The 21,886-nt window shown below is 37.9% G+C and overlaps 2 protein-coding genes across 6 annotated transcripts in view; one reads left to right on the top strand and one right to left on the bottom strand.

Annotated features, from left to right (window-relative positions):
- LOC115430051 (adiponectin receptor protein 2-like) overlaps positions 1-2,107 on the top strand; it is a 33,850-nt gene extending 31,743 nt beyond the window's left edge. The window contains exon 9 of the mRNA XM_030149926.1: positions 91-2,107. Within this exon, the coding sequence (XP_030005786.1) occupies positions 91-219 (129 nt within the window). The 3' untranslated portion in view covers positions 220-2,107. The remainder of the gene's footprint in view (positions 1-90) is intronic.
- Positions 2,108-6,659: 4,552 nt separating this feature from the next.
- LOC115430049 (putative homeodomain transcription factor 2) overlaps positions 6,660-21,886 on the bottom strand; it is a 50,315-nt gene continuing 35,088 nt past the window's right edge. For 4 of the 5 annotated variants that reach the window (XM_030149922.1, XM_030149921.1, XM_030149924.1 and 1 more), the window contains 15 exons: positions 19,832-19,997; positions 17,735-17,896; positions 16,537-16,765; positions 16,225-16,371; positions 15,027-15,183; positions 14,836-14,906; positions 13,407-13,535; positions 13,211-13,296; positions 12,833-13,025; positions 12,376-12,507; positions 11,444-11,530; positions 9,721-9,876; positions 9,525-9,620; positions 9,304-9,429; positions 6,660-8,884 (listed from right to left, as the gene is read on the bottom strand). In XM_030149922.1, coding sequence (XP_030005782.1) covers positions 8,864-8,884; positions 9,304-9,429; positions 9,525-9,620; positions 9,721-9,876; positions 11,444-11,530; positions 12,376-12,507; positions 12,833-13,025; positions 13,211-13,296; positions 13,407-13,535; positions 14,836-14,906; positions 15,027-15,183; positions 16,225-16,371; positions 16,537-16,765; positions 17,735-17,896; positions 19,832-19,997 — 1,958 coding nt within the window. In that variant the 3' untranslated portion in view covers positions 6,660-8,863. The remainder of the gene's footprint in view (positions 8,885-9,303; positions 9,430-9,524; positions 9,621-9,720; positions 9,877-11,443; positions 11,531-12,375; positions 12,508-12,832; positions 13,026-13,210; positions 13,297-13,406; positions 13,536-14,835; positions 14,907-15,026; positions 15,184-16,224; positions 16,372-16,536; positions 16,766-17,734; positions 17,897-19,831; positions 19,998-21,886) is intronic. The other variant, XM_030149925.1, reaches the window with a different exon arrangement.

Below are 21,886 nucleotides of genomic sequence, written 5' to 3'. Positions count from 1 at the left end.
CACTATATCTACTGTATTTACCTCAAGGTTGTGGAAGAGTCATGAAAAAGTGTGAAGTGACGTTTTGTTTGTGTTGCGTCTTTTTTCCAGTTCCACTCCCACCAGCTGTTCCACATCCTGGTGGTGGCGGGCGCCTTCGTCCACTTCCACGGCGTCTCCAACCTGCAGGAGTTCCGATACACGGCCGGAGCGGGATGTGCAGAGGATGGCACTCTGTAACGCAAACACACACTCGTTCAGTTGCACATTTTACGCACCGGGTCTAAACTTGCACAGACGACAGGAACACACACCACCCCCCAAACCGAAGAACGAAGCGGCTCGTGTGTCGGTGTGTGTGTGTGTGTATTAACACGGGGTTAAAACAGGACGACGAGGGACCAAGTGTCTTTATGTCCCTCTGTTTGTCCATCCCCTCTTCCTCTGTGGTTCTGATGCTTTGATAATTAGAAAGGAAAAAAAAAAAAAAAAAAAATCAACATCCGGTGTGGCGTTCGCTGACGCTGCTGTCTGGGGACGGGGCGAGGGTGTAGTTAAATCTTTTCAGTTGAATTTGGTTTGATGAGGAATCATAACCGTGGCTTTAAAAAAAGGCACATCGGAGTGTGTTTTTGCTGAATGTCACACTTTTACAGCGAACAAATTAACAAAAGAAGACCTGCTTTAAAGAAGTGCAACAGAAGTGTCTGATTTCTTCCATGATTGTGAAGGCTGCGTTAATAGTCACTTTTAAAAGTAAAAAAAAAAAAAAAAAAAAAGAATGATAAAAACTTTTTCCATGTAAATAAGATTTCTAAATTTTGGGTTATAGATTTGTATGAAAAAAAAAAAAATATATATATATATATATATTAAAAAATACAAAAAAGATGTTATATGACGGATACTGAATACTTCAACCTGTTAGTTGATGAATCCGAGGGGTGTGTGTTGGCGGTGAAGTCCTCCCTGAGGTCGGAGGGAGGCGACGTGAACCACTTCATCCACAAAAGGAACGAAAAGGCACAACATGTGAATCCTACAGCGCAGAGACGTGACTCACTGTTGTACGTCTCTGCAGAAAATGTCAAAACCTTCCAGAGATAGAACACACCTCTGATTCTGTTGGGGTTTTTTTTGTTTTTGTTTTTTTTTTAACTTTTCCATCATGTTTGCGGCCTCGTGTTTGTCAGGTTTCACAGAGTTTAACCTTGAGATCATTAAAGTACACACCGTTCTGCTGTTTCCCCTCTTCAATATTTGATTATTTTTGTATTTTGTCTTAATACAGATACATCAAACACATGCGCAAATGTTCTATCTGCATTGACCGGCTCTGAAATTCAACCCAGATGTAAGGTTTTATTTCAGATTCGTCTATTGTTGTGGAGAATCTGCAGTATTAAGACGGTGCAGAACCAGTTCTTTTCCTCTGTGACACTTGATAAATTCAGCTCCGCACTGAACAATAATCACACGTATAACAGGCTTTTCTTTTTTTTATTGGTATGGCTTGTACTTTAATTTATCCACTGCTGTTTTGGTATTATGATTATTATTGTTGTTATTATTATTATCAGAAGCTTTAATTTCAGCTCTTCCTTTCTCGTTTTATTTTGGTTCGTCCGTTTCTCTTAAAGCAAAAACAAAAACCAAACACAGTCTTCAGAGAAACTCCAACAATTTTCTCACAAAGTCGACGACTTCGAGGGCACATGAACATCTGAACATCGGAGACCAGGACGATGTTAACTTAAAAACACATTGCAATACCAAAACTTTGCACCTGCACAAGAGGAAGACTTTTACTCTGATAAAATGTATTTCTAGGTTGGAAATGACTTTGGTTTGTGAGTTCCTGTTTGACAAACAAATTGAGTTATTATTCGAGTGATCAGTGTCTCTACTTTACATCACACTTTGCTTTGAAGAAAAAAAAAGACTCTGATCTGTGTTTTTCTTTTCTTTTTTTCACTTCCTGTTTTTATTTTTTCTAGTTTATATTAATTTATTTTTTCTCGGAGCGCAGTTGTCTGCTGAAGCACACGTTCAGTTCTGATGGAAGTGATTGATTGCAATAGACCTTTATACCTGCTGTATTGTTCTAATAAAAAGGGTTTTTTGGAAAGTGTAACTTTGACATTGTTTTTTATTTCACATATAGAAAATACATAATGTCATGAGATGTTTTATTAAGCTGCAAACTAAAAGTATGACATTAGGAATTTAGTGACATTTCCTTAACCAGTTTTACACTATGACAGTTTTCCCAAACACCTTTTTATAACATTATCTAACAAGTGGTGCCAGGCACAACAAACCCCACCCCTCGCACGTATTGTATCTTATTTTGGCATCGATCCAGCTGATGTCATCATGTCTATGCGTATGCTGATGTCATCATATCAATTGCCTCTATATATGTGCCAAGTCTGAAGTGAATTGAAACAAAATTGATGTTTTAATAGACATTTGAAATAAAGTAAAAGTAAATGGGAGAAGGAAAAAGGTTAAAAACATTTGAACTTTGACCTACTTTTCCCAAAATGTAACCACATCTATTCTGGGCCACCGGTAATCTATAAACCCAATTTGGTATGAATTCAACCAGTAGTTTTGCTGCTAGAGTGTTGGCAAACAAACAAACCAAAAACAAGTGTAATTTGTATGTTTTTGGTTGATTATATGTTTTAAGTCCTTGATTAAACTCTTTTTTTTCTGTCCTGCAATCAAATGTCCTCTACTGAAAAGCGACTGAATATTTATTATAACTCAGTAAAAACACATAACATTTATACTTGTACTAAACAATAAGTTTACAGCAGGGATGTCAAACATGTGGCCCACAGGCCAAAAATGGCCTGTCAGTCATGATGAATTTAGGAAGTGCAAAAAATAAACTGAAGATATCAACAGTCAAGGATGTCTAATGCATTTTTAGTTCAGGGGTCACATACAGACCACTGTGATCTCAGACAAAATAATAACATAACCTTTAAATAATGACAACTACAAATGTTCTTCTTTGCTTAATGTGAAAAAAGAACCTTCCACTATGAAAATATTTACATTAACAAACTGTCCTTACGTAATAAAATGTGAATAACCTGAACGAATATGAACAACCTGAGAAGTCTCAACGATATTCTGTCTGTTATAGATATTTTGTGCATTTGTTGATCCACTGTGATCTGTTAGTGTTAATAATAAGCTGAGATGTAATATTGTAAAAATTGGTCTTAATTTACTTCCAAAATCCAGACATAACAGTATTATGACTGTTACCAAATGTTTGTGTAACATTGTGTGTATAAATGATAAGTTGAAGCATAATATTGTTAAAATTGCATTTATTTTTCTTGTAAAATTTCAATTTTATTTATTTATTTATTTATTTATTTTTTGTTATGAAAGGCTAGTTTCTAAATGTAAATATTTTCATAATTTAAGAAGAAAAACTTGGAAGTTGTCATTATTTATAGACTGTTATACTATTATTTTTCGGTCCGGCCCACTTGAGGTCAAATTGGACTGAATGTGGCCCCCTGGGGGAAACAGAGTTGGACATCCCAGCTTCACAGTGTGATATTAAACTGACTTAACTTCTACTTTTAACTGACTTTTGTTTCAGTTTTTAAAGATGAATGAAGCTGCACAGACAAACACTTGGGAGCATAAAGTGTTGAATTATTTACTCTGGTCTACATTATTATTATTATTATTTTAGTATTTATCTGCCTCAGAGATTAAATGTGCCAAATCTTACATACTTTAATAAGATGAATTTTAAAACAAATGACAGAAGAGCTGATTAACTGATGTTTTCCATGTCTGTGATAAAGTGTTGGTTTGTACTTTTATACAATAGATCAGGGGTGTCAAACTCATTTTAGTTCAGGGGCCACATTCAGCCCAATATGATCTGCAGGGGGCCGGACCGGTAAAATAATAACAGTGAAAAAAGTCAAATTAAATTATGATAATGTTAACATTTCCAAAAATCGGAATAACATGAACATCTACTGGAAACGTCTTAAGAGAAACAAGTGCAATTTTAACAATATTATGCCTCAGATTATCAGTTTATCATTTACATGTGTGCATTACAACTTACATTACAATTACAAATACACAAAACATTTAATAACAGGTAGAATATTGGTAAAATTGCGTTAATTATCTTAACACATTTCAGGTTATTCACTTTTTTTTTTAAATAACAGTTTTTAATATAAACATTTTCATGTAATTTTACTTTTTTACACTAAAGCGAAGATAAAATTGACTGTTTTCATTATTTATAAGTTTAATATGATAGTATTTTACTGGTTCTGACCCACTTGAGATCTAATTGGTCTGTATGTGGAATCTGAATTAAAATGATTTTGACATCCTTGATTGTTAATATCTTCAGTGTAATTTTTGTATTTCACAAATCCATCCTACGGGCCAGATTGGATCCTTTGGCGGGCCAGATTTGGCCCCCGGGCCACATGTTTGACACCTGTGTACTAGATGAATGAATCTTCTATTAGACAGATCCTGTAAAGTGAACGTATTGTGATGTACCGACAGATTTTTGAAGTAGATCTGGAAGCTCTGAGACAAACAGTCCTATGGAGTAAAAGTCATTCAATCATTAACTCTCAGAATTTCACAGTTTTATCCAAGACTGTGTCTGGAAACTACATCAACCAGCATTTAGACCAGGGGTGTCAAACTCATTTTAGTTCAGGGGCCACATTAAGCCAAATTTGATCTGAAGTGGGCCGGACCAGTGAAATAATAAAATAATAATATCTAAATAATGTCATCTCCAAACTTTCCTCTATGTTTTAGAGCGAAAAAAGTAAAATTATGCGATGAAAATGTTTACATCTACTAACTATCCTTTAAAACAATGAGAACATGAACAAACTGAAATTTCTTAAGAAAACTAAGTGCAATTTTAACAATATTATGTCTCAGTTTATCATTTAAACATGTAAATTACATCTTACAGATCACAGTGAATCAACAAATACACAAAACATTTAATAACAGGCAGAATATTGTTAAAATTACACTTCAGACATTTTAAAATGTTCACATTTGTTGAGGTTATTCGTGTTTTTGTGAAATGATAGTTTGCTTTAGTGTAAATACAGTAAAATGACAGGAAAATGTTTACATTTACAAGGACAAAAATTTGGAGTTGTGATCATTTATAGGTTATTATGATAGTATTTTACTGATCTGACCCACTTGAGATTAAACTGGTCTGTATGTGGAACCTGAACTAAAATGATTAATGTCTTCAGTGTAATTTTTGCATTTCACAAATTCGTTCCAGGGGCCAGACTGGACCCTTTGGTGGGCTGGATTTGGCCCCCGGGCTGCATGTTTGACACCTGTGATTTAGACTTTTGTTTATTAGTGATTCAAACGTGGTTTAGTTTCACTTCTTTTATTCTGGAGGCATTTTACTTGTAGATCAGTGTTAATTTTAGTGGCAAGTAAATGAATAAATACCAGTTTAACCCTTTCATGCATAGTGGTCACTCCAGTGGACAGTTCTTCTCCAGCTGTTCTCTTGTATATTCATGGATTTTGTTGTTTTAGTTCCATATCAGCCGACACAGTGAACACTTATGCACCATCCCATAATACACTGACATTCATACCATCACTGTAACTTTGCTGTTCTTGATAAACCTGATCTGCACTAACATGTTTGAGTGGAAATCAATTGCTGATTGTCATTAGACTGTAATTAACAGTTTGTTTTGTTTTTTACAATTTTTTTTTTTTTTGCATATTATCTCCATGAAGTGAGTAATAACTAGTATTAGAGTATGTTAAAATATGAGAAAACATCGGATTAGCAACATTAAAAATGTTTTATTTTATGGTTTTTACACAGTATTTCAATAAATACATGTTTCTTTGCTTCAAAAATTAAACCCATGGTGTCCAGCTGAGTGGACATTTGTGCAACTCCATGAAAAGTAGGTTTATAAAAAAATTTCAATTGCTTTTTTTTTTGTTATACCTAAAGAGGAATAAAAATACTCAGGGAAAAAAAAATCTTGATCAAGTTTCTCATAATTCATGAATGAAAGGGTTAAGCTGCTGTTAAATGTCTGGATAATTAAATAGTACATGTACAAAACCTGCCTCTGTCAGCTGGTGATGAGGTCTACACTGCCCTCTGCTGGACACACACTTTTTTTCATATGTCATCTCCCTAAAATAGTTAGTTTTTTAAGACAACATCATCAAATACTCAGTTACTGGTTATTTACATATTTATTTATTTATATGTATTTATGTAATTATAATATAATTACAACTGGCTTAGTATTTTGTGTTTCCTGAAAAATCTGGGGGAAAATCTGCATTATTAATTCTTTTCGGCATGTGTTTTTTTGTTTTGTCATGTAAAACACATTTCCAGTGTAGTCGATTCCAGGTAAACTTTGTACAAACTGCTGTTGGTGAGATCTTACATATGGACGCCTCAACACCCAGAAAAGTCATGTTGAAACAGCCAAACTCCAGATGTTATTAAGAGGTGACTTTGAAGCTTTTTATTACACTCAAAACAATAATTTGCTTGTCTTCTCACTAAATGCCTTAGGTTTTAATCAGATCTGTACAGTTTATATGTTTTACTGAATCAGAGACAGACTAAGAGCAGGTCAACATCCATGTTATTTTATTGTTTTATTATAAAAATGTAGACATCGTGGACAGACCAGTTCACAAAAAAAAGCTACATCTAAATATTCAGACTCTTTGAAAATAGAAATACAACATGGAGTCCTGTATTTTAGATTCATTTTCATACAGACATGTCAAACATCTTTGTTCCTTAAAAACACAATAAAACAAAACGTGCCTCTTCTTTCCAGTGAGCGTGAGGAACAAAAAGCCATACAAATGAATAATGACAGAATAAAAAGCGCAATGCAAAAAAAATAAAAATACAACTTAAAAGTATTTCCAAAGAGGAAATGAATAGATTTTAAAGCATGTGCTGCAAATACATTCTTTTTCCAGCTGAGACAAACAAAAACAAACATAAGTAAGCACTTTGGTCTTCCTCCTCAGACGATGAATATGATGATGGACACAGTTAAATGGATGAAGTCAGACTCGATCACACTTTGACTTTCTGAGGGCGTTAGACCTTCACGTACCATGAAGGACTGAAGTCAGAAATTGTACAGTATCGTAGCTTCAGCGTCGAACGGAAAACACACAAACTCCTTCAAGCAGGTGAGGTAAAAAAACAAAACAAAACAAAAACATACACCTGTTGACATTAAAACATGACGAAACTACTTCCATCGTCCATTTTTCAACGTGTTCTTAAAGTGCATTATCTTAGTTCACACTCAGACGTTTTAACTGCAGTGTTTGGAGTCATGTGACCTGGATCGCTGTCAGACCTGATGCACATGAATCTGGTTTTTAGAGGCTCTTCACTCACACTCAGCATCTTCAGTTATTAAAACCCTGACGTTAAAGGAGTGGAACAAACGTGACACTACACCATCACGTCCACCAGACTCTAAACATCAGGGTTTAGTCACTGAGAGCTGGACTTGAAAATGTCCTATGTTTGTCATATTTATAAATACAGTCACTAAACACGGGACTGGAATGCGATCTGTGCAGATTTACACCGAAACAAACACTCAGATGTCCTTACACGTCACAGTTACATCTGAGAGAAAACGGTTGTTTTCATTGGTTCATGTAGAAGTGAGTGGACCCGGAGGAGCCCGGATCCACCAGACCTCAAACAGCGTCACTGAAAACCTCCAACCTCCTGTGAGACCATGATCAGGTTTCAACAGATGACAATACTGTCATGAAACACGTGGAAATCTGGAAATAACTCAGAGATGAGCAATGTAAATAAAACTCACAAGTAAAGGAAGATAAGAGATAAAAGGTTGTAAAATGGATGTTGAAGCTGCAGCACAGTCCAGTCTACAGACTCTACTGTAGATCTACATTCAAATCAATGTGTTCATCAATCATGTATCGATTATGTCTGGATGATTGTTTCTTTGCAGTGCTGACGTCTTCACATCCAACTCAACGTTTGGTTACGTCAAATTAATATATTTACCTGCAGTTTCATCTATTAAAATACAGATTTTAATCTGAGATGTGATAGAAAATAAAGATGAATGAAATGTTGGATTAGAACTGATGACATTTCCTTGGTTCTCAGTTTATCTGAGCCAGATTTAAGGATAAATGATCCTTTTACCTGTAGTTTTATCACAACATACTCCTGTTTGAAGCCTTTACTAACATATTCACATATATTAAACTTTACGTTGCCTTAAAACCTAAAGAAAAATTCCTTCCACTTTCTTTGACATTGAAAAGAAAACAGCTGAAATAACAAATGTGATTTATAATCAGGTTTTAAAATTGTAACAGAGTTTGACGCTTTGCTTTAAAACATAAATAATCTGAAGTTCAATCAAATTAAACACAATACAACACAGGAACTTGAGCTCAACCTGCAGCTTAAAATGCAGCTCACTATGATTGACGTTTGATGGAGCTGAAATGTAAATGGAACTGAAATGGAACTGAAATGGAACTGAAATCCATCTGAGAACCGAACCATCCTGTGGATGAGGATAATACTTGAGTCGACAGGTAACGGGTAACTTAGAGCCAACGTGAAACAAACTAGAATTCAAATAAATCTAAGGAAACACTGAGTGGGTAAATAAATAGTTTACAAATTGCACAAAGTGGGAGGATTGAAGGTCAAAGCACTCGGATACGTCGACTGACGGTCGCTCAGTCCGACCGGTGCTCAGTGAGTCAGTCTGAGAGTGAAGCTCCGCCCCCGCCGTCTCACTGCTCACTGTCATGATTTGATCTTCCACAGCTGCAAACACAAAGAAAAACAAAAGAGAAAAGGAGTGAGAGAGAATATCAAGTCATTCTGACTGACCGTTTCTGAGAAGAAGATCCTTGAAAACTGTTTACAGACGACAGACTGACGATAGCTGATACCAACAGTCCTAAAAACAGACACTAATTACATATTCATCATTATACATTTTTGCTCATTATGACCTCTGTTAACACCATTACTAGTATTATCACTGTTGCTAATGATAATGATTTTTTAAAATTATTATTTGTTGTTGTTACCAGTTTCTTTGTCTTTTCTTTCATTTTTCTCTCTCTCTCACACAAATGTATAAAAGAAGATTAACCAACCAACCAGCCACTCAAACAAGTAACCAACCAAATGAGTTCAGGTGAAAACCCCTGGTGGTGCCATGTATCTGTGACACTTACCTTGAGGTTAAATCCTAACAGGTCAGATATGACTCCGGATACAGCAGACAGGATGACCACCTGGGTGATGTTGTAGAGCAGGGGGTTCATGGTCAGACCATACAACCTGAACGGAGTGTCCAACTCCTGGACCAGGACGACACAGCAGACAGTTCAGATGAAAACATTTACTAAAAAACAACCTTTAAGACATTGAGTGTTTCTTAAAGCACAGTCAGTACCTTCAGTAGTTTGGTCGCCAGTTTTAAGACGTTGTTGACCAGTGTCAGCTCTTCTTTCTTGTTTGGCTTCTTCTCCATCTTCAGATACAGGTTGATCTGTCAAACACACAGCACATGCTCGTCACTGTCTGTGTTTGTGTGTGTGTGTGTGTGTGTGTGTGTGTGTGTGTGTGTGTGTGTGTGTGTGTGTTCGTACCTGTTCGGTGAGCAGTATGGAGGTGTTGCTGTACTTCTTGCTGGTCTCAGAGCCCAGAGTCACAAACCTGAGCAGGAACAGAGACAGACTGGAACACCAGATCACCAGCTCCCAGTTATAGTGACACTCCAGGAAGGTTTCATGGACGTGGAGCAACTGGAGGGAGAAGAGTGCATCACTCATATGTCTTTGAAGGCGTTAAACAACCACTGACATTACCCTCTGACAATCATACAATCATACAATACAGGACAGACTGTGTGACCGGAAAACCACTGAGTGTCATCATGTACATGGTCTTGGTTTTGGCCCCAGTTCGTGGTGGTACCTGTTTAAGAACAGACATGTCCTTTAACATCTACATCTATATTCACCACAGAAACAATAAATAAGATGAATGTGGTTTGTGTGCTGGTTTTCTGCACATGGAGCCCATTCACATCAGAGCTGAGCTGTAACCTGCAGAATACCACAGCCCAGTTCCCAGTTCTTCCATCCTGATCTTGGCATTTCTGTGGCACAGGTTTGAAGAAGCCACATCAGTTTGTGTAGCTGCCGCTGCAGCTCAGCACCAGCTCAGCAGCATATGTCGTAACCCATGAAAAGTCGACCGTAAAGTGGGCTTAAAGGCTACTAAACATGTTTTAAATCCCTGTTTACTACTGAACAGTTTTCTTTTTTGCTGGTGCATCTCTATTAGCAGATGTCATTCAGTAGAGTATGAATCTTCACCTAAAACCAAAGATGTTGGAAAATGTATGTAAATATAAACCAGATGACCAGACTTCATCCATACTGAACAGCCAAATGTAACATAGAGCTCCAAGGACAAAACCTTGTATGATTTCTTTTTAAAATCAAACAAACAATTCCTAGTTCCTAGTCTCTTTTTCTTTTTTCTTTTAGTGGTAAACTCAGCATCATGAGTTTCAGTCTGTTGCTCAAAATAAAACTTTATAGATACACTACAAGCACTGGGCACATTTAGTTCAGGAACTTAATCACCAACATGAGGCTGAGCTACAAAACAATATACTTACAAAATGCTTGTGTTTGTTTTTACTTCATTTGTATAGTTGTTTTAAATGTTGTACCTCTATCTTTTTTGACATATTTCTCATGTTCTGATCATAAATAACCATCTCACTCAAGAAGAAAAATTAGTTTTTAAACTTAAAAGAAATATTGACTTGAGATTGTTTGGCTATTATTTACTATTGACACTAACTGACATGAACATTTTCATCATAATAATATCTCAAATCAACATGAATGTGAAGTCCTATAAGCTGTAGGTGTGATATGTCCCAATATTTTTGTCCATGTAGTTTATTCAGTATTTGTCATGTTATAATTTAACAAATATTTGAAATAATAACAGTTAAATACAGAAATGCAGTGGATTAGATAAGCAGAAAGAAATGTATTATTTTGTTTAGTTACCTCCGCCAAGGAGGTTATGTTTTTGGCAGGGTTTGTTTGTTTGTCTGTTTGTTTGTTTGTTTGTCTGTCCATTAGTGTGCAACATAACTCAAAAAGTTATGGACAGATTTGGATGAAATTTTCAGGGTTTGTTGGAAATGGGATAAGGAAGGAATGATTAAATTTTGGTGGTGATCGGGGGTGGGGGGGCCCACAGGGGGGGGCCACTGATCAGCCTTGGCGGAGGTCTGTGCTCTCCGAGTGCTTCTAGTTAGTTATGTTCTAGTGTGAATGAACTCACCTGGGCACAACAGATGAAGACGACAGACAGAGTGAGCAGGAAGGCAGACGATACGATCACATCCACTGAGCGCTGAGGACCCCGTCTCTGCAAATTCAACAGACAACGTGAAAAATGTTTGTTACATCTGGAATAAGTCCCACATCGACTCTTTAAGGTAAAACCGTCCAAAAATGGCTGGAGTATTGAACACTGAATTTAGTTTCAGATTAATCAAACTGCAACTTTCACTTCGTTTTTTTGCCAAATGATGAACAGTGAGACACTGACCTGATGTTTTACAACCAGGCAAACATTCATTCAGGTGTAAACCTTAAAGGGGACATATTTTGCTAAACCCACTTTTATTAGTCTTTGGTTCATTTACTTGTGTATTTGGACCCTAATAGTTCAAAAAGTTTGAATTTGAACTCTCCAGGTGCTGCAAAGCTATCTTTATATTCATTTAGGCAAATATCGAGTGAATTTCTACAACCTGTTTTAATTCCTGCTTAGGTTGTTAAGTTTTATAACTAGTTACATCACGACATTTGCACATATAAGGTCAAGACTTCTGACAAACACTTCTTTGAGTACGACATAATTGTTTGTCAGCAGCAGTGGTTGTAGTCCATACTGAAAATATGTCCAAACTTTGAGCCAATTACCTAAAATGTTCAGTTGTTGGTTGAATTAACAAACTCAAGTGGTTGAACAGGACAGAGCAGCACAGTCAACAACCTGGAGGGGGTGGGGCATGATGTGGCTCATTTGCATTTAAAGGGCCAGTGCTCAAAATCACCTTTCTGGTGTCATTACTCAGAAATAGGGTTGAAGACGGACCTGTGGAGTTGAATTAATGAAGAATTCAGACTTAAGTATAGCATTTGCAGTTTATGTTAAAATACATAATTCAATTTAAAAAAGCAAAATATCACTCCTTTAAAAAGCACCTTGAGGTAGGAGCGTAACGACAACCACATCTTGATGTTCTGAACCTTCTTCAGTCTAAAATGTGGAACTTCAGATTTCCTGGCTCTTCGGGCCGAGGTCAGATGACCAAACAGCTTGGCGAACAGCAGCCTCTGAAAGATACGAATACAGCAAACGGATAAATGTGCTTGTTTCCATCAGAACAGGCACAACGACCCCTGCCCCTTTATGAAGTTTAGAAACGCATAAAAAAATTTGAACTTTGATCTACTTTTCCCTAAATGTAATCACATCTATTTTGGGTCACTGGCAATCTATAAACCCAGTCTGGTATGAATTCAACCAATAGTTTTGCTACTAAAGTGTTAACAAACAAAGAAACAAACCAAAAACAATGCCCCTTGCCTCCCGTTCGGGGGGCGGGGTGAAAATAAATCATCAGGTGTGCAGATATCTGAAAATGCATTTATGTCTCACCTGTTTGTAGGTCCTCTCTGCTACACTGAGCAGGAAGAAAAAAAGCCATATAAGGCAAACGCGCACCAGGAAGCTCAGAGTAACCATGGTGATGACCAAGGCGTCTGAGCCAGATCCACCCCCAAGAGCCACAGACAGAAGCTCATTGGCTGAAAGTGTGGTCAGCTGATCCAGGTCCCGGTATTGAGCCAGCCTGCAGCGGAGGGATGCAAGTGAAATAAAATATGTAAACTATATCAGTGTGTAGTCTCCCAGCTTCACTTTTCATTATATTTCAAGCTTTTTATTCAACTCTCCTAATGTGTTGACAAGTTAGTTACAGTTACTGAATAAAACATGTAATATCTGAGAAGCGATCATTCATTTTCCTCACTGTACCTGTAAGCAAACGGTGTGAGTCCGAGTGTCACCGAGACGAGGTTTCCAAAGACCTGGTAACCGATCCCTGGGGTGTACAGGTTCACCTACGCACACACCCAGACTTTTAATACACCTTTAAAACTCTTTTTACCAACTCCCATGCCTCCTTTTTATTTGCCTTTTGTTTTTTCTTCAGACACACTTTTTCACTCACTCTGTTCATGATCATGCCGCTGATCTCCAGAACAGACATGTCGGCCTTCTTACACTCGTTTCCCTCCCACACGATGGCGCTCACTCTCTCCAGGCCGGGGTTGGAGCTGTGCAGCCACGGAACGTGACCCTGTGCAAAAACAAACACATCAGCTGCATTCATACACTTTACTGTTGTGTAGCATTGTGTAGGAAAACAAGGACTCAAGTAAACATCTTTTTAATGTCCACGTTGTATTAAGCTCGTCTTCTGTACGTTTCTGGAGGCTTACGTAATGTGGTAATGGGACGGTTGAGTCTAAATTTGATGTTATTTGACTAAAAACTGTAAAAATAATTTCAAAGTGTTGCCAGTGTCATTGAATATTTAAATGACACAGGTTATAGATTTTTTTCTTTTCACTCACAGGAAAGAAAAAAAATGATATGAACTCACTGATGCGGTTAAGCACAATACCCTGAAGTAATCTTTCTGATTTTTGTGAGCGAATTCACGATATGCTTTAAAAAACAATTAATACAAGAGATGTGGGATGGATGGGGCTAATTATTTTCATGTATTTTGGGATTGCCAGGCTGTTTGTGAATATTGGTCTGAGATCCACAAACGTATTCAGAATGTGTTTTCATTAGTTTTTATTTCATCATTTGAAACATTCTATCTTGGTAATATTACATTGGATGACTTTAACCATAAGGACAAGAAAGTGCTCTATATTTTATTGGCAGTAACCAAAAAAGCCATTATGAGATGGCTTAAACCTGAACCACCAACAAATGAAGACTGGATTAACATTGTTCAAGAGATGTACGTCATGAAAAAACTTCCTTTTTCACTCAGATTACAGAAGGACACATTTTATAGAATATGGTCAAAATAGTCGGAATATGTCAAGCCTGTGAGATCAGATTTTTTCCAAACACTGCTATTTCACTCACTACCCGTACACTTATCTATTTACCTATCTAAAAATTTAGGAAACAAGGAGCTACCCTGCCCCCATTCAAGTTGTTTTTCTTTGGGTGATATTGTTAAAGTGTTAAAAACAGAAAAAGCTAACGTTTTGTAAATCTTTACACTGTATTGTAACCTGAATTTACTTTTTCAACAAAAATGTTAATAAAAAAAAAACAATTAATACAAGTTGATTGACACTTTAAATTTTGCTAAATATAGCTTCTAAAATTTTAACAATAATGTTTACGCAAACTCAAAGTATCCTCTTAGCACAGGTTTTTTCCATTTCATTTGGCTAAAACACCTTTGTACTTAGGTGAAGCAGGTCAGTGTATAGTAGTTGGGAAAATAGTCAAATGCAGTTACATGAACAGATACCTTAGCCGTCTAAAACACCTGTGTTTTAATTTGAGTCATGTTTTAATTTCTAAAACCTTCTAAACTCTGTTCTTACTGTGGTGTGTTTACAGACCTGGTGGAAAGGATCATCTCTGTATTCCTTTTTGGCAGGTGCACAGACAGGTGTGCCTCCTCCCTCTCCCTCTGCAAGGTACAAAATAACCAGTTTTAGTCTGACCACATATACAAACTTCCGAAATTGCAGTTTCATCTGTCTACATTCAGTTCCTCTTCACGTTCATCTTGTGCCGTTCCTCCTCTGACCTGTCTCTGAGGTGCAGGATGATCTGCACTCGGCGCAGTGGAGGAAGTCTTCCCACAGCAGGTCCTCTGTCTCAGACTCATGTCGCGTGCTCTCTGAGTCCTGAGTCCTCAGACTGGAACATCTGGAACTGCAGCTGGTGCCGGACTTGGGCACGTCCTGACAAAGGATTGTTCAGTTTATATACAGCTTCAAATATAACTTTCATCACTGATCTAAACTTATTTAGATGATTAAACAGCAGGAACATACAGTGGTGGAAAAAGAGTTTTTGGACAGCCCATGCATTTGTCATATATTCTATTAAGAATCACTCTATAGTCATTGAACTCTGCCAAGTATTGTTCTCCAAACCCACATGTTCCCTTCTGCACATGCTCTGTTCCATCAAGGTCATAACTGGATATTTCAACAGATTATGAGACACATCTAGGGTATGACATGATGAAACTGACAGAATTTAGTCTTAGTTTTTCTCATTAACAATAAACAAACATTTTTTATTAGTGTTTGTTTTGATTGACTGAAGTGTTTATTTCAAATATGAATATAAACAAACAAAGAAAAATATATAAATAAACAAGTGGTGCCAGGCACAACAAACCCCACCCCTCACACATATTGCATATTTTGGCATCGATCCAGCTGATGTCTTCATTTCTATGCATGTGCTGATGTCAGCATATCAATTGCCTCTATATATGTGCCAAGTCTGAAGTAAATTGAAACTAAATTGATGTTTTTATAGAAATTTGAAATTTTGCCCATTATAAGTAAATGGGAGGAAAAAAAAAGATTTTAAAAATTCATTAAAAATTTGAACTTCGACTGACTTTTCCCAAAATGTAATGACATCTATTCTGGGTTACTGGCAATCTATAAACCAAATCTGGTATAAATTCAACCAATAGTTTTGCTGCTAGAGCATTAAAATCGAACAAACAAACCGAACCAAAAACAATACCCCTTGCCTCCCCTTTGAGGGGGTGGGGTAATAAACAAAACATTTAAACATGAGACATAAAATACATATTTGAAAAAGGAGTGAGATTGAGGATTGCATTTGTGTCTGTCTGATGCAGTCACACCTTCTGAAGCACAATAAAGGTTTTTCAGCAAATATTTCATGACAATATTTGAGTGTGTAAAATTTCAAGGGTGTCCAAAACCTTTTTTCCACTACTATATGCATGTGTGTACCTCCACAGCGTAGTGCTTCTTATAGTGGTGTGAATTCTTGCGGTTTCTGAGTGCACATTCACTGTTCATCCGTTCAACTCCTCTGCGGAGGGCGCTGTATGACGCCTCAGGGTCCTCCTCACTGGAGGCCTCATCTGACGCTGGCTCCTGCAGGTTTAAGATACACCAGGAAAACCTTCAGTAACTGGTGTGAGATGATCCTTGCTATTAGTGAAATGATTCATTGATCAATTGATAAATACACTAATTGAGACAACTGGTGAGTGTCGTTTCCAGCCCTACTTGACTCTACGTTACTGGCTGATGCTTCACCTTATTGCCACCGGCCAGCATCAGTCCTGTGCTGCGAGCTGTGTGAGCATGTGCAGGAGGGCAGTGTGAGTTCCAGCACACCTCGTCAGCCCTGTTTAGTGAATCACACCCCTGGTCATGGAGCTGCAGCCCCTCCTCGCTACTCCGATTCGTCACCCTGCCGTCCAATGACACGTAACCGTTGTCAGTCTCTGTTGACTTGTCGATGGACAGCTTCGACTTCTTAGATCTGAAGGAAGGAGTGGAGAAGGAGGAGACAGAGAGGAGGTTCAGATGGAGAAGGAGCAAAGGGCAGAAGAAAAAGTGAGATGGAAACAGCAACAGAGGTCGATAGGAAATGACAGACATGTATAGACAGATAAATAATGAGAAAAACACCATGCAGGGCAGTGAGTCTAGGTTTTATTAGTCCCAGAGGCAGACATGCAGTGAGACAAAGTACACATGCATTAACGCTGCAGAGCATCCACATAAAATGAGACACAACACGAAACAAGATCATGACCATTCAGGTATGCCGTCATTTTCCTGCCTGGTCTAATTATACAAAAGTCTTCCTCACAAATGAGAGTTCAGGTGAAACAAAACAAAGTGAGTAAAATGGTTTGATTGATGAAGATTTAGGACAGTGAAGGAAAGTCTTGAGTATTGTCACTGAGGTGAATGTCGCAGATAGATGATCTACAGGGCTATCTGCCTAAAGCCAGTCCAAGAAGAAGCATCAACAGGTAAACACAGCTACAGGTTTAAGAGCCATGTTTTTGTAAAAGTGGAACTGAGGCTTAAAAGTCAAAAGACAAAGAAATGTACCTCATGCTTCTTTTGAACATAGCTTAGTCTGCAAGTCATTCACATTAATCAGCTGCAAAATCCTTCAGCACATACAGGAATCAATGACTATAAAGACATGTCGCACTGATTAAATTATTTTATAGAATTTGCCTTGATATATTTTATCAGCTGAAGATGAAGGTCTACAGTGTGGCAGGACTAGAAGTGATGTTGCAGCTGAAAAGGTCTGAGTCAAGACTGGGATTCAGTTTTCGACTTGCGAAAGTGTAGTATGTGTGATTTTACTTTTGCGTCACATTTCATGTTACAGTCGAAACCAGTTTAACTGAGGCTATGTGGAAACTGAACCCCAGCCTCGTCGGTGAATGTCAGCTATTTTTAGGAAATGGGAAACAAAAATACACACCCAGCTTTACAGATATCATGCCAGAAATCTTGGAAGAGAGCGCCGAGGCTGTATGTGGTGCTGGCTGAGTGGGAGTGTGGCGCCCCCTCTTGTGTGTTATCGGTAGTGCTAGACCCGTCTCCTTCCCTATGCACCTCCATCTGAGATGCCTTCCTCAACTTCCTTCAGTTTGGAAACAATAGAGGGGAGAGAAACTTAGAGTGGACCTGAAGACCAACGCTACGTTCACACTGCAGGTCTTAATGCTTAATTCCAATTTTCTGCTTGAGTCTCATTTTTTTGTGTGGTTGTTCACATTGTAATTCAAATGCGACTGCCATCAGACTCATGTGAACAATCTACGGTCATGAAGTGACCCACATGTGTTGAAGGTGACATGGCGTGATGCGAAACTGAGCACACTGTGTTTATGGAAGTAAATATGTTTCTTGCTGGGTCCCGCCTCCTCCAGTGCAGAAATGTGACGTCTGTTGCATTTCAATGACATATAAGGAAATGCAAAATGACTGTTCAGACTGGTCACATTGCAAAACATCAGATATGTATCAGATTTAGGACCACATATGAAAATGGAATGGGTCTGAGTTTAAAAAATTGGATTTGTACTGTTAAGGTGTGGGTCACATATGGGCAAAAAGTCAGATTAGGGACTTTAACCTGCAGTGTGAACGTAGTGCCAGAGACTACAGCCGTGAGTCCAGCGGGAGTCTGGGAACTTATTCTCACTGTCACAGCTTCCAGAAGCTTACAGAGGCTAAATAATACAACTTCTCTGGTACCCAGAACCCTGAATCCACTGGACACAGGCTGATACAGTGTAAGGCAAATTCTGCCAAAATCCTCTTTTCAGTTGTTATTCTGCAAAAGTATACATTTATATGCAATTACTTGAATTCATTATTAAAAGATAAATAGTAATCTTCAAATGTGATCAGAGAAAGTCAATCATAAACATCCACAATTAAAGTTTTAACTTACGAATAATCTGCCAAATTTGCGGTAATGATAAAAACATAAAATGCCTTAGATTTAGCATGATTATGTGATTATTTAATGTAAGCATACATCATACTGCAGAGGTATTTTGTCTACTTTTGCAGGATATTAACAAAAAAATTACATTTTTGCAGAATTACACTATAAATAAAAGACAGAGAGGTCTATGTATGCAGGACTATGTATGTTTCATGACATGTTAAACCATGAGGGACCAATTCCTGTTTTTCACTATGAATTAAAATGTTTTGTATCAGTGGGACGAGGAAAAGAGAAAATAGATAAAGGGGAAATGTGCAGAGGAACAGATAAACTTGGTGTCAAATAAGTGTACCGCTTTCATGCCTTTCCTCAGCTATGTGAAGTAAAAAGGACTTCATCTAAAAAAGGTTTTAATCCTCCATCTACCCAACCCCCTAAAACTGTGCCATGGTCCAATTTTCCTCAGAGAATCCTAAAATTATCAGCAGCCACATACTTCAAAGCTTCAAAACAACAAAGAGAGAAACCACAACTGCATCTAAAGACTACACACCACACAAAAGGAGCAAACTACTTTCTAGAATCACAACACAAAATTTATCAGAGAGAGATTTAATGCTGAGTATAAAATCTTATTTATACAACACTCCTTACATTCTAAGATAAAAGTTCAGAGACTGAAACCAGCCTGAAGGTGTGTATCAGATGACTGGATTTCCTCATGAAGGATGAAGAAGAAAACCTGTGATAAATCTCTCCATGATAAATGTGCTTCTTTTTAGTGTGGTAATTCAAAGAAGCCTCCTGAGAAACTAAAAAGCAAAAGATGAAGACAAATTCACTCAGTAGCAGAAGATTTATTCATCCTTTATTCCAGTTTTTCCCTGCTGTTGTAAACCTTCTCTTGGTTTTATCATTTCATCTTTGTTAAGTCTCTTCCTCTGTTTTAGAGACAGTGAATGTTTTACATACATCTTCTCAATACTAATGTCATTTTTCTTCTACCCACATCGCTCTCCTTGTTCAGTACTGTTAAGCTCATCATTACAACTTCTTTTTTCAATTCTTTCTATTTATATCCTTATATCAAACCCCCTCCTCCTCTTTTTCCACAGTTACCTGCGTCTCTTCCCCCCACTGCTGGAGGCAGGCTTCGGTGTCCTGGTGGAGACGATCTGACAGTGGACGGTGCCCAGCAGCAACATGAGCCAGATGGCTCCGAACACCTCGGTGGCTGGTATCCCATGAGGCTGAGGGATGGTCACGTAGAGGACTGCCGCTGCCACTGAGACACAGAGAAAGAGCCATGGAACAAACTGTTCATTACAACATTATGAACAAAGAAATGAACTGAATGAACAAGCTCAGCTGATCCTGTACACAGCTTTAGGTTTAACTCATTGGTTGGTTTGTTCCACTGCACAGTAGGGTTGCCAAAGAATATTCCAAGTTTGCTATAATAAATATAAACAAAAATAGACACCTGATTACAAAAATTAATATCTGATTGTTAGTCTTACAAAATCCAACATGTTCAATGGATGATGGGCACGAGTCACACAATGTTACTTTGCATCAAATCAAAAATCGAATCAAATTTTATTTATATAGCGCCACATCATAACAAAAGTTATCTCATGACACTTTAGATATTGAGCCGGTTGAAACCAGACTCTAAAGCAAATTTACAGAAACCCAACAGAACCCTCCAGGAGCAAACACTGGTGACAGTGGGGAGGAAAAACTTCCTTCTAACAGGCAGAAACCTGGAGCAGACCCTGACTCCTGGAGGATGTTCATCTGGCTTGACCAGGTGGGGTAAGAGATAGAGGGTAAAGGAAGAGAAAAAGAGTGAGACAGAGAGAAAGACTGGGGGAGAGGGGGAGAAGGGGGGGAAATAGGGGGAGACACATGGATGCAATTGATGCACAGCAAACTGAACTGGCATGGCATGGCAGCCAAAAACCACAAACCAGCCTTGTATCAATAATGACAGAGTTCACAGCTCAAACCCAGAGAAAGGGATTTGGACTCAGAGCAGCATAAACAATGCTGTTTGGAAATACTTCATATTTTGGGTCAATAGGCAACAAAAAGGTGGAACCACTAGACAATGTTTTATACAAACTATAAACCATTATTTCTGGTGGATTTTACACAACCCCAGATAATACTGGACTAAATGTGTATACTTTACATTATGTAGATTTTGCCACAACAAGGGAACAGGTGTCAGTGCCAAGAGCAAATTATTGCAGATAAACACTGACGTACACACCCATAGATAAAAGTAATGTGAGATAATCACTGGGAATGTCCGTCACATACTGAGTTTGTCTGACTGTTGCATTGGTTTGCTTTATTGTCGGCAAAATACAAACAAAAAAGACATCATTTTTGTCCAATTTTGACATCACCATTGCCCAGACATGTAAAAACGGTGTCCTCCACTTAGCACACAATAACATGTGCTTCAAGACAGAGTTTAGGTTGCTGTAAGTGTATTTCTGCCCTCTATTGGTCAAATAATTTGCAGTCCAAAGATGTTGTAAGATTTGTGGCTTTAAGTCAAACTGAAGGTGTCTACAAGTGTGAGTTTTATTGTGGTATGTGGGGGAAGTGAACAGGAAGGGCGGAGGATTCGAGGGAGATGAAGAATAACAGTGTTGCGTCTGTTTTCATCAGTGCTGAAAAGGGCACCGTGATGTAGGTGGTGGAAAACACTGTTCAGTGGTTTTACTGTGTGCAGCTGTGTAGGTGGAGAAGAGGATGGATGGACACCAAACTGTGTGCAAGTACATATTGAGGACAAACTGATCAGATGCACCGAGATTTGTTTTTTGATTTTTTTACGCCTACTCCTCGTGTACACAGGTATTTTTCCCTCCTCCATGCCCCATAAAATCCTGTCCATACCAAAACAATTAAAAAAATCTCTCTTTCTTTATGTCTGAAAAAAAAAGCAAATTACATGGTATATGTGGTGACAAAATCTTAAGCCATGGTTGGCAGTCAGAAGCCTCTATAGTGCATTCTGGTGCCAGGAGCTGTATGTAAATATGTAAAACATGTGCTTTAGGTTAGCATCAGCACTATCTTGACCCTGTCTGCCATTGCACAAAGGAAATAACACACCATTTTGCTAAAATACTGAAAGAACTCAGTCTTCCCAAT

The sequence above is a fragment of the Sphaeramia orbicularis genome, chromosome 12, assembly GCF_902148855.1.
Source record: "Sphaeramia orbicularis chromosome 12, fSphaOr1.1, whole genome shotgun sequence".
In the NCBI taxonomy this organism is placed as follows: Eukaryota; Metazoa; Chordata; class Actinopteri; order Kurtiformes; family Apogonidae; genus Sphaeramia; species Sphaeramia orbicularis.
This window is presented reverse-complemented; position numbering and strand designations above follow the sequence as displayed.